This window comes from Anser anser, assembly GCF_964211835.1.
Source record: "Anser anser genome assembly, chromosome: 2".
Classification (NCBI taxonomy): domain Eukaryota; kingdom Metazoa; phylum Chordata; class Aves; order Anseriformes; family Anatidae; genus Anser; species Anser anser.
In genome coordinates, this window is record NC_139721.1 from 108,375,558 (window position 1) to 108,387,719 (window position 12,162).

At 41.5% G+C, this 12,162-nt stretch overlaps 1 protein-coding gene across 1 annotated transcript in view; it reads left to right on the forward strand.

Moving 5' to 3' along the window:
- LOC310894372 (nuclear pore complex protein Nup153-like) overlaps positions 1–12,162 on the forward strand; it is a gene marked incomplete at its 5' end in the record, with an annotated part of 21,550 nt that continues 9,388 nt past the window's right edge. Inside the window, 7 exons of the mRNA XM_083824367.1 lie at positions 1–252; positions 2,690–2,903; positions 5,020–5,268; positions 6,473–6,612; positions 6,695–6,820; positions 8,999–9,109; positions 9,385–9,438. Coding sequence (XP_083680493.1) covers positions 1–252; positions 2,690–2,903; positions 5,020–5,268; positions 6,473–6,612; positions 6,695–6,820; positions 8,999–9,109; positions 9,385–9,438 — 1,146 coding nt within the window. The remainder of the gene's footprint in view (positions 253–2,689; positions 2,904–5,019; positions 5,269–6,472; positions 6,613–6,694; positions 6,821–8,998; positions 9,110–9,384; positions 9,439–12,162) is intronic.

A 12,162-nucleotide genomic window follows, 5' to 3' on the forward strand; every position in this document is an offset into this window, starting at 1 on the left:
ATGGCCTCGGGCGGCGCGACCGGTAGCGGCGCGACCGGCAGCGGCATGGCCGGCGGTGGCAGGGCCGGTGGCGGCGGGGCGCCGGGCGGCAGCCCAGGAGCCCGATCAGGAGGAGGAGGAGCAGGAGGAGGAGGAGGAGGAGGAGGAGGAGGAGGAGGAGGAGGAGGAGGAGGAGGAGCGGCCGGCGGCAAGGTGAAGAGGCGGCGCCACCGTTTGGGCGCCGCGAAGCCCCCCTGTGCCAGGAGCAAGCGGGTGAGGAGCGGCCCCCCCACAGCGGGCCCTTCCCCCTCAGCCCACCAGTTACCCCCTTACTTACCCCCTTACCTTACCCGCCCCTTTATCCCCTTAGTTACCCCCTACCCACCTCCTTACCCCCTTAGTTACCCCCTCGACCGCTTAGTTACCCCCTTAGTTACCCCCTCAACGGCTTAGTTACCCCCTTAGTTACCCCCTCAGCCCCTTCCTAACCCCCTCAGTTATCCCCTCAGCCCCTTACTTACCCCCTTACCCCTCTACCCAGCCCATTACCCCCCTCCTCCCCCTCCCCTTCACCCCCAGCCCGCTGCCCTCAGGACCCCCAGTGCCACCCCCAGGGCTTTCCCCGCTCCCTGCACCCCTCCTCAGCCCATCATCAATTCTCTGAACGTTACCTGCCAGGCTTTGCTTCTCGTTTGTGCTGTAGGGTACAGCAGGTTGACGGTGAAAGCGGTCCGTCAATTCGGGGTGTGAAAATCCCCGTGCTGGAGGGGGGACGCGCCGAGATCCCTCCCAGCAGCTCTTTGCTAAGAAATGTCAGGACGCCCAGAGAGATGCTCTGGAGATGCCCTCTGCACATGTTTGTTCAGCCAAAACCTCTCCGCTATGAAATGAGCAACGTAGCTGAGGGGATTGATTATCATATGCAAAACCAAGGGAGCGCTACGCATGGATAGCTGCTCAATTAGGTTTTTATCACTTGCAGAAATGCCAAGTCCCTTATACCATATATTGACAATCAATCTTGTCCATCTAAAGCTGGCCTGGAAGGGCAATGCAAACATTCCCCACGCTTACAGAGCAACCGTTGAAACCTCTGGCTTGAACAGTGCATTAATGTTGAAAGTGCCATAGCTTGCGTGTGCCGACACCGTGTAGCTAACTGATAAACCTTACACGTGGATTAAAAATAATCAGTGGAGATGGTTTTCTAACTTTTCCATTGTCTGTTATCTCTGCGTGTTTTCCAGTAGGTTTATTTAAAGAGTGTGCCAGAGCAAACACGTGCGTGGGGATATCTGGGGGATTCTGCACAGAGAATGGCTGCTGCACATCCAGCGCAGATCAAATTAACAGTAACTTATCGGGGAAGAATTTTAATGATTTGATAAATAGACAAACTGATAGGTGTTACATGTGTGCATTTATTATAGCAGTTAGCTTTGTAACCAGACGAATCGTGCAAATGTTCATAACGTAAAAGGACGAGCTTTGAGCAGATAGCTTGCTTAGAGCATTTGTCAATTAATTTCAGTTTATTTTCAATATCATGTCCACTCAGCAGAAGGTTCTGTGGCTTAATGTTAATTGTCTCTCAGTGATGCAGTTGGGGAGGCACGAAAGCGACCGATGCGATTTTGTGAGGTTATACCTCTGGTTCTGATCCCTACCCCGCTGTTTTTCTCATCCTTCCCCCTACAACTTTAGTCGATAAGTCGATTCTTAGAAATACTTAAATAGATGTGTTTTGTGTGCTTCTGATCGTAATTACAGCCCACCAAACCCTCTGTCTCTTACCATTAAGCTCTGAAGGTGCCTGGGCACTGTAGACAGTATAGTTAGCAGCTTCAAAGTTCCTGGGAACTAGTCCTGGATCTAATTTACTTTTTTTTTTTCCCCCTGCCTGCAGGAGGGATGATTAGCAGGATGCCTAGCTAATGATTGTCAGCTTTCTGGATATTATTTTTTATTATTAATTTTTATTATTAATTATATTCATTTATATTAATGTATCTTTTATTTAACCGTAGTTCCTGGGGCTTTCGGTCAGGTGGGAATTCTCCGATCGTACCCGATGTATGCCGCAGAGTCAGTCTTCTACAAAATACAGCAACAGCTTTAGAAGGCTCTTGCAAGAGGAGGTGCTGGTGCTATAGCTATAGCTGTGTTTCTTCCAGGACATCTTCTGGGTTAGCCTGACTGTTGAGAGCAGAACTGTTTTTTGTGCGTATAGTCACTGCAATTCAGCATTACTAAAATTGAAAATATTTAGATTCACTGATTTTAATGGGTAGTATGGTCCTGACTGTCGCAGTAGATAATTGCTGAACTTCTGGTTTAGTTGGTTTTCACGTGAGGGTGCGAAGAGGAAGAGTCCTGGAACAAGTCTGTAGGTCAGGAGCTGTTCAGGCGTAGAGTTTCCTGATAGCCTTGCAGATTGACGACCTGCTGGTGAATTTTGGCAGAGGTTTCAGAACTTTGAACCTTGCCAAGGTCACTTGGAAGTGCAGAAAGTGATAGGTAGTTGTAAATCAATCTTAGGTGAATTTTAGGTTTACCAGAAGTGTAGCGATCCTATGCCAGGGATCAACCTCGTCGTCGTCTTCTGAATATTTGCTGTATAATATCTGTCTTCAAGGTCCGTGGAAGGTGGTATCCCAGCATATGCTGTTGACTGCGTTTCTGTAATTAAACAAGTGTTTTTTCTTTCAAGCAGGGAATAATTAGCAGAATGACAGAAACGGTGAAAAATATTGTACCGGCCTGGCTGCAGAAGTATTTCAATAAGCGTGAGGAGGAGTGTGTAGACAGAAATGAATCTGCAAACCAGGAGGAGACTCCGGTAAACTATCACCACGATTATTCAGATGAAGATACCATAATCGATGAGAGATTCACGCCTGAACCAGCAAGAATTAGTAGACGAGGTATGTGAAAAATCATTTGGAATTCTGGCCATCTGTATTTATTCACAGATTTCTAGTTTTGAATCTGAATTTCAAAAGGAAATTGGAATGAGGGTTTTGACAGAATGAAAAAAAAAACAAAAAAAGTCAAAACAACTGTTTGTGAAACCGTCTTAGCTTTAAACTGTATACACAGTTACGAAGCATACATCTTATGCTCTTGGAAGGCATCAGTTAACTTTAGGTACTCTATTAGCCAGGTGCTAAATGCTGAAAATAAGTCATTTGCAAGTGTGCTGGGTTGCATTTTCCATCTTTTAAAAGATATGGAATGAAAATCTGTCTAATTGCCTAAGGCAATTAAAAAAATTAATTTGTTTTGCAGTCTTCGAAACAAAAGACTAGATGCTAGAATGGCAGAGGAAAATTCCGTCTCGTGTCCCGACTTTGTTTTGTGTTTTTTTTTTGTTCTGGGCTTTGATCAATTTAGTAAAGTTCCTCGTTAACTTGATGGTGAACTGGGGAACTTGTGCACGGATGTGGTTTATGAGATTATTATCCTTAAAATATTCAATAACTTTAAGGTCTACGCGGGGGGAGGGGGTGTCTTTGAGAAGGTATTTGACCGTTGGCAACGAGGTTTGCAAGTCCTTTACCTCATGAAAGATTAATTTGTCTTATATCCAGTGCCTCTCACTGTTCCTGTAGTCCTGTTGTATAAATTTGCATCTATTCTTATTTGAGTTTCTCTTAAATTAGCTGTTTTGGGGAAGTCAGCTTTTAATAAGTAAAGAAGTTTTGTCTGAGCGTGCGTAGGTAACCATAGATAATGTGGAAAGTCAGTTGCTTCTGTTGTTGGCAGAATCAAAAAACAATGAGGAAATATCTTTGCCTCCAATCTCATCTAATTGTAAACAAGGAGATTGATGGCTTTCTGTGTAGCTGTAGCTTGGGAATGAGTTTGGAGAAAAGAATAGAGAAGGTCTTCATGACTGAGGAACACATGTTGGCTTTCCTAGGTAACTGCGTGAAAGGAGCTTTCATTAAGAACAGCTGCACTGCAAGCTTGCTAACTCCAGGAGATCAGGAGCAGGTGGACACCCTGGAACCTTTTGCAGCTTATGTTGCTGTCCGTGGGTGTCGCTTACTATGCTTAAGAATAAGATTTTTTTTTTTAATTATTACTACATTTTGAAACCAATGTGTTTCTTCAGTTCTGAGGTATCAGTGTGCTGGAGCCTATATTGGGTGGCCTTCCGCCTGAATACCTTTCTGTATCTCAAACGGTGCTGTCCTAAAAATCTGCTCATGGTTTGGAGAGCTAATTAGTGGTACTGCAGTGGTTATGAAGATTGAACTAACTAGTTTAAGCTTCAGTTCAAGTATCAAGAGGATAGTGGCTCAAAGTCATTTGAATTGCCCAGATTCCTGGGAGAGACAGTAGGCTTTCATCAGGCAAAATACCCATGCATAGTTCCATTCATTTAGCAAGACAGACTTCAAGGCCACCTATTCCAGGCCACTGGCATTGTTTGCAGACCCTTTGCTTCAAGAGGGAAAAATGCTCATCTGGTTACTTGGGTCAACATCCTTGTCCCTTGGGTCAAAATCCCAATAGTTAATGGGTAGGAGATGATGTTTTGCCTCTAACGTGAGCTGATATGGAAGAACTTGGGAAAAAAGTACTGCAAACGTTCATTTTCATGTTGTGTATTCAGATCAATATAACCTTTGTTCCAATATTATGGAAGCTGCAGTGTTATCTGTAATTTACCGTGTAATCTCAAATTTTGTAAAGCTTATTGCAAGCTGTACATGGGAGAAGGAGTATATATGTTTGATTTAGTGAACGGCCAAGTCAGCGTTAGAGCATTTGAGCACGGGGTCAGAATGTGGTGTTGTAAAACCTCATAGTTAACTACTTCTGGATGCAACATTAATACTGTGTATCGCAAGCAGTGTTGTTGTTGTAGCCAGACAGTTAGATGCAACCCTATCTGGGTGAGGAAGAAGTTAAATTTGGCTTCTCTCTTTTTGCCTTAGAACTTGGCAATAGCATGGCTGTCGATAGGAAACAGGTTTTGGCTTCTGTGAGCTTGTCTATAGCAAAGCTAATTATCTCCCTGTTCTTGTCTAGAACCATCCACAAGTAGATCAGCACTGAACTTCCCAGTTGTGTTAACAAGGCCCTCTCTTCATCGGAGCCGTCTGAATTACACCATGCTGGATTCTCCTGTCCCACCTTGTCAGCCCTCGACATCTTCTATATTTGGCATTGGCAGTCCTAGGCTGTCCTTCATAAAAGAAATAGAAGATTCTACCTCTCAACAAGACGATGATAACATCCCAACAACCAGTGATTCCTCCTCTAGAGCATCTGATGAAGGTGATTTTTGTGTTCTCTGTTTAATTGACTTTTTTTTTTAATGTGAAGTACCTTGCGTTCTTTAATATTCCACATCACCTTAGTAAATAAAATAGGTGAATGTCAACTTTGGATGCGAGAATTAAATTGAATTTTTAGTGTTTTAGAAGTATATAATCCTATCACCTTTTTAATAGAAGCGTGCTTTGGAATACGTTTATGATACCCTGATGTTAGAAAGAGTCAATGCTGAAATATACACGTTCAGCTAGGTTATATGTAAATTTTGAACTGGGACGGTAGGAAATCAGGCTGACTTGCCGTAGCTTGACAACTAGGCTGATTGTCTAGAAGGAAGAGTGACTCAGAATATCTAACAGACAGCTGGTTAAATGTGAATAAGTGCAGGTGACAAATAGGAACACGAGATGTTTTCCTGTGTTTCAGCAAGAGAAGATAAAGAAACTACTCTGTCATAAGCTATAGGCTGTTTTTTGACCTTTCTTGGTAGAAGGCTTCAGCTGTCAATACTTTCATGTCTTTTGCCAAATTCATTGAGGAAAGCACACCATTTTAAAATAAAAAATAAGCATCGTGTCGATGTAGGTTGGTACGTAGGTCTTCTCGCTGAAAGGGCGAACAGCAGGTTTGCAGCTTTTTCTAGTCCCCCATATAGACAGGGACTGACGTGTGCTCAGCAGGTTTTCCAGAGAACTTTTGTACAGCTGAGAGTAGAGTTGCTGGGCTTTAGCAATATAACCTGAGTGCACTAGAACTTTCTGGTGTGTCTTCGTAAAACATACATGGGCAGAAGATCGTTAACTCTTAGAGCAGCCTTTGGGGAATCTTCCAGGTTTAAAACCTGTGCGATTATGATCTGTGCTGGCCTCCAGCCTTTTACCAACACAGAAAAAAGCTTTGTCCGTACAAATGCACTGATGTTTATGCGGTCCTCTTTTATCTTAGCCTGAAGGAAAAAAATATCTGCATTGGAAGCACAGTATTAACTTGGTAAGATTGCTGAAAACTACTTGCAGCTCTGTGAACAGTTTTCAAGTTTGTAGGTGATACTTGGTTTTCAGTCTGTACGTGAAGTTGATCTATTTAAAGAAGCTGAAGTCATGCTTATTTTTCTGTATTGAAGAACTTGAATTAGTGTGATCTTTATTGTTAAAGTTCTGTACGTACGAGAGGCATTTACATCTAGCATACGTCATTTTGGCAGATGTTGCAGTTTTAAAAAATACTTCATCGTCACTGCTCTGGCCCACACAAGATGAAAGAACTCATTCCCTCTCGCAGCATTCTGCAGCTAGCTCTAAGAAACCTGCATTCAGTTTATTTGTTTTTGGAGGACTGTGTCCTGTAAGTACTGCACAGTATTTCTTTTAATCAGTTTGAATGTGTACCTGTTTTTCTATCCACTTCTCATACTGTGTTTCCGTAGGTACGTGGAAGCACGTCTGTTTTTAAGCAAAACCAGCTTGGGTTTTCTCCATTTTACCCCGGAAAGACGGCCTATGCCGGTGGTGCAGCTGTAAGATCAAGGCAGCCAAAGACGGAACCTTATCAGGTATGAGAAAAGTAGTGTAGTGGGAAATAGTGATGGAAATAAAAAAAGCAGCACTGCCAAAGGAGCTTTGAGCAGGGAGCTGAATATGTGGTAACAGTTGCTCTTCTGCCCTCTTGGTCTACAAAAATAGACGAGATTGATTTCTGTTTAAATTCTTTAATGACAGTTTTTACCACAGGTAATACTTGTCAGAAAGAACAAGAATGACAGTTTGGGCTAGTTGTTGGTAGTTGGGGTTTCCTCTGTTGTTAGGTCTTTCAAAAAATTCCATTTAAGTGCCATTGTCTGCCTCTGACTACATTACGTTAAAATAACTTGATGCAAAAAAACCAATGACAGCATAACTTTGAAAACTTGTCTTTATGGTAGCAAAAGCTACAGTAGTCAAACCTGGCTAATATTTATCTGTGGATCTTCTTTTCCAAGCATGCCTACATTCATGCTATGGATATGTTGTATAAACCTGCAGTCTTTGAAAATATCTAAAATCAACTTTGCTGATCCTTTGTTCTTCTGTTACACAGAGGCATGCAGGACTAAATGCAGTCCCAAGATAAGCAGTAACATGCTTTCTGTTTTGAACGATTCATATAGTTCTTGGAGAGAGTTATTTGCCCCCAAGAGTTCTTGGAAATAGCAAATAAAAACTGCTGACAACTCTGATTAGCTAGAGCTGAATCGAAAAGGAAAGTCAAATCAGGTTTGGTAGGAATGTATTTAAATGAAAGTGACTTTTATCGATAAATCAAAAGGAATTTTAAGAAAATGAAAACGCGGGTTTGCTGGCTCTGTTCTGACAGTCCATTTCTGCAACGGAAAAAGGGCAGTAGAAGTACCTCACTTAAGGGAAACCTTGAAACCTTGTGGTGCAAAGCTGGGAACCCTCTTTGGTCGGCTATTTTTGTTTTTTACAATATTACTGCATTATGGTAAAAAGAGGAACCAAAATACTAGGCTTTTAAAGGAGAGAGTAGCTTGCTTCTTGCTGCTTGCTGTGAATGACAGCAAGGTACTAGAGAGTCCAGCGAAGGGCCACCAAGAAGATCAAGGGACTGGGAGCACCTCTCCTCTGAGGAGAGGCAGGGACTGCTGGGCCTGTTTAGCATGGAGGAGAGGAGGTTCAGGGGGGATCTTATTGGTGTATATAAATACCTGAACGGATGGTGCAAAGAGCATAGAGAGCCATTGTGTTTTCAGCGGTGCCCAGTGCCAGGTCAAGAGGCAACAGGCACAAACTGAAACGTGAGGCTCTGTCTGAGCATCAGGAAATGCTTTTGCACTGTGCGGGTGATGGAGCCCTGGCACGGGTTGCCCGGAGAGGCTGTGGAGTCTCCCTCTTTGGAGGTCTTCAAGAGCTGACTTGACATGGTCCTGGGCAACCTGCTCGGGGTGGCCCTGCTTGAGCGGGGGGGTAGACCAGGCGATCTCTAGAGGTCACTTCCAACCTTAACCATTCTGTGGTTCTGTGAGTCTCACTTGTGTTTTTCTATGCTGCGTGGTCTGCTTCCTGTCTTCACATCGTGTGATAAGCACAGTGTGGTTATTTGAGGGGTTTAACCTGGGAAGAAAAAAAGTCACACCAAAGGAAGTTTTCGACTGATATTTGAAGCTGGGTGGTGCAAATAAACAGTTTACTTTTTCAGTGTAATGTTTAGATCTGTTACAGTTTAAATCAGATCTTTATCTTTTAAGACAAAGATTTGCAGCCAACTTTAATCTTGGGGGAAGGGAGGAAGCAAGAGAGAAGTAAAACTAGTTCCTGGTTATGATTGTATACACTGATTTTAAGATGGTACACTTAGACCATCGTGAAACTCTGAGGTCTGTGTTGTTACTGAAAATGCTTTCTGTACCACAAGCCTTTTCTTGAGTTCTGTTTCCCTGATTACTGCTTCGGAGGCCTTAGCAGTCCTAGCATCATCCGTCTTGACCTTTTACAAGTACGGAGTTCTTTTATTGCTCGTGCAACAAGCACGTGCAAGATGCACTGAGGCCCAAGGTAAACTTCATTAAACTCCGAATGTATTCTCTTCTTTATGGCTTAAACTCCCAGTGACTGCATGTTTCTCTGTCATCAGAATATATTGATTGTATCATCAGTGTAGCCTTGGGACGTAAAATACATGCCTCTTTAGCTCAGAATTGACCATTGTAACACTTAAAATGCTAATTTTTCAGGCACAAAGGAGAGCGAAAGCTAGACAAGAAACTGTGCGGTCCCGCGCTACCTTAAGTACCTCAGCACGGCGCATCTTGGAGGCAATGGAGAAGCTGTCAAGCCCTTTGTTGGTAAATAGCACTTCTTTTAATCTGTTTTTGCTTCATGTGTTTATAAAACTTAGTAAATGTGCCATCAAAGGATAAAGATAAAACTATTCTTCCTTACGTTGTGGCAGGTTTAATTTATTGCGCTATTTTTTCAACAGGATGCTAAAAGAATGGCATCTGTTTTGCCGCTGTGTTGTGTAAGTTGACCATGAACCCCCACATTTTTGTTGCAGGGAACCCTCTCTCTCAGGAGAAAAAAATTGCCCTCTAATAGTTATGCTTTGTTTTTTCCTCAGCCTCCGGACATAGATAAACCGGATATTACTGACTTCCAGTCCAAACGAAGAAAGGTAAGAACCAATAATGTCTTAAGCTGAGGTAGATAACTTTTTCAATGCTTTATCACTATTAGAAAAATTTTCTCAAACCTCAGTGACAACATAGACATCAAATCAAGTTAATATTGGCATGTATCCACAGTAGATGATGGGCTGTGAAGATTACTCAGGTTAAGAATTATGTTATCTTTGTAAGTTGAGAGCAACAACTCTAGAACACACCAAGTCGTTTTATCTTGTCCCCCAACTTGGGGTGAAGCTGCATATTAAAATTCCCGTTGAGGCAAGTTTTCTCTTGAAGAAATGATCACAAATAGAAAAATACTCCTTGAGTGGTCATATAGACTTTGTACAGACTTCCGTGTTCATTCGGGCACAGAAAACTAGTTTTTGTGCTTTTTATCACCATTCAAAGTAAAGAGGAGGAAAATTGTTAATTTCCGACGCTATAAATCTTACGCTCCTAAATTCCTATTTGGATGTAGCACAGAACTGGTGATAATGCTGTGGTAAAGCATGATTTCCTTTCATTTTCTTTAAAAAATGAAAACTAGTCATCTTTTTTTGATGACTTTAGTTAGGGGTATCATTAAATTGCAAAACTGTACCAGGCACAATAGCTCTTGGTGTATTAAATGCCTAACTGGGGGAATTAATATTTTTCATTTTTACCTTTAAAACCAGCGATGAACCATCGTTGGAGTCTGATAAATTTTCCATAAAATTAAATGGGCATCTCTTTCTGCGAAAACATCTGTGTTTCCAGTATCAGTCTGAGTGTACAAATGACCACTTGTTAAGTGTATGGGCTTCTTAGGCTGGAAATCAAAGTGGACAGTAATACTGGTTGCTTATTGCTTTTAACTCTTTCAATCTCTGTATTGTTTAGCCAGCACAATCTCCATTTGGTAAAGTTCTAAAATGAATGTAGCAGCAACTGCTTAGTTTTTAGGGGGGTAGAGGTTTTTTTTTTTCTTTTTCTTTTCCGACGCTATAAATCTTAACGCTCCTAAATTCCTATTTGGAGGTAGCACAGAACTGGTGATAATGCTGTGGTAAAGCATGACTTCCTTTCATTTTCTTTAAAAAATGAAAACTAGTCATCTTTTTTTGACGACTTTAGTTAGGGGTATCCTTGGGCTTATTAAATTGCAAAACCCTTAAATGACCACTTGAAGATCAGGTGACTGAAGGAAATAACAAGATGTGCAAACTTTTCATCTTCTGTTCTAATGAGAAAAGGGACAGTGTCTCAAGAAGTTTCTGTGCTAATTCCTTGATTGGATGGATGTATAATTAAGTTTACAATCACTTCAGAGTTTACAAACATCTCAGATTTCCTGGACCATCTTTTCACCATCTGCCAAATTACAAGGGCATGGAGAAGTGAAGTATATCATAAATATTATCCAAATAACTAAAACCAAATCTGGTGTGAATTCTCAGTTATATTATAGCAATACACCTGTGATAAGGCATTAAGAAAGATCTGCCAGATTTGCAACAGAGAGCCTGAAATTGTCAGCCACTAAATGAATGTTGCACGCAGCTGTCAGTGGGTGAAAGGAGATAGATTGTCTATTCATAATACTAGAATTCATAATGGTGGCGGGAGAAGGGTAGCCCGTGATGAGAAGCAATTATTTGCTGAGGAGACGATCGTGTGTTTTCCTGCTAAAGTGAACATGCGGTTGACGGAACACTTGTGCACTCGGGCTAAACTTCTGCAGTGGGTAGCAGTGATGTGGTATTTTTCTTATTTCAAGGAACTGTACCAGGCAGAATAGCTCTTGGTGTATTAAATGCCTAACTGGGGGAATTAATATTTTTCTTTTTTACCTTTAAAACCAGCAATGAACCGTCGTTCACTCGAAGTAGATTTGTGAACTTACATAAAACATGTCTTATTCAAGGTTTCAAACTGAATGTAATATTTTTTAGAAAGACGCATTTTTATATACTTTAGAGAGAGTGTGAATCCTATTACTAAGAGCTGGGAGATACTGTGAAATTAAAGCTGCAGCGTAAACAAAAATTTCCTGTTGGTATTGATTTGAACAATAGCATGCTTCCTAAGACTGTATTTTCTGATCCTTAAGACCGCAGGCGGAGCCATCGGTAAATCTTGTAGCCTTTAGGGTTTGTTTTCTGTCTGACAGTTCAGTTAAGTCAGTTTTGCAGAACACGCAGTGGTCTGTGTTAAAAATTAACTCTGGTCTGTGAAAATGCTTTGAAAAGGGAAGTCAAACCCACTACTTGAAGTGCATCTAATGCACATGTAAAGCATTGGATCATATTTTAATGAATGAGATTATTGTAAGACTGACAAGTTGTTTTTTTTTTGAGTGTGTTCTATTATTTGTGTAACTTTGAAGGGGGAAAATGTAGGGAATGTGAAGCCCAGAAGCCTGTATAATTAGTTGCTTAACACTTCGAATGTTAAATTAATGAATTAAGCTACTAAAAAAAAAAATCACAGTGTGGGCAGAGGAAAAGATAGGAGCATATTCTAGGAACATGGGTTATTTTAATTATGGTAGCATGAATTATTTTGTCTATGAAGCTAACTGCCAAATTTTGAAATGGAATTCAGTCAGACTTTGGCTACTTATATATAGCTTTATGGATTTCGTTACTGGTTTTCTGGTGATTTCCCTCTACAAGTTGAACGGTCTTTAGAATTTTCAAATTGCGTTCACTGAGTGCCAAGACCGATGGGGGGAGGTTTATAGTTCT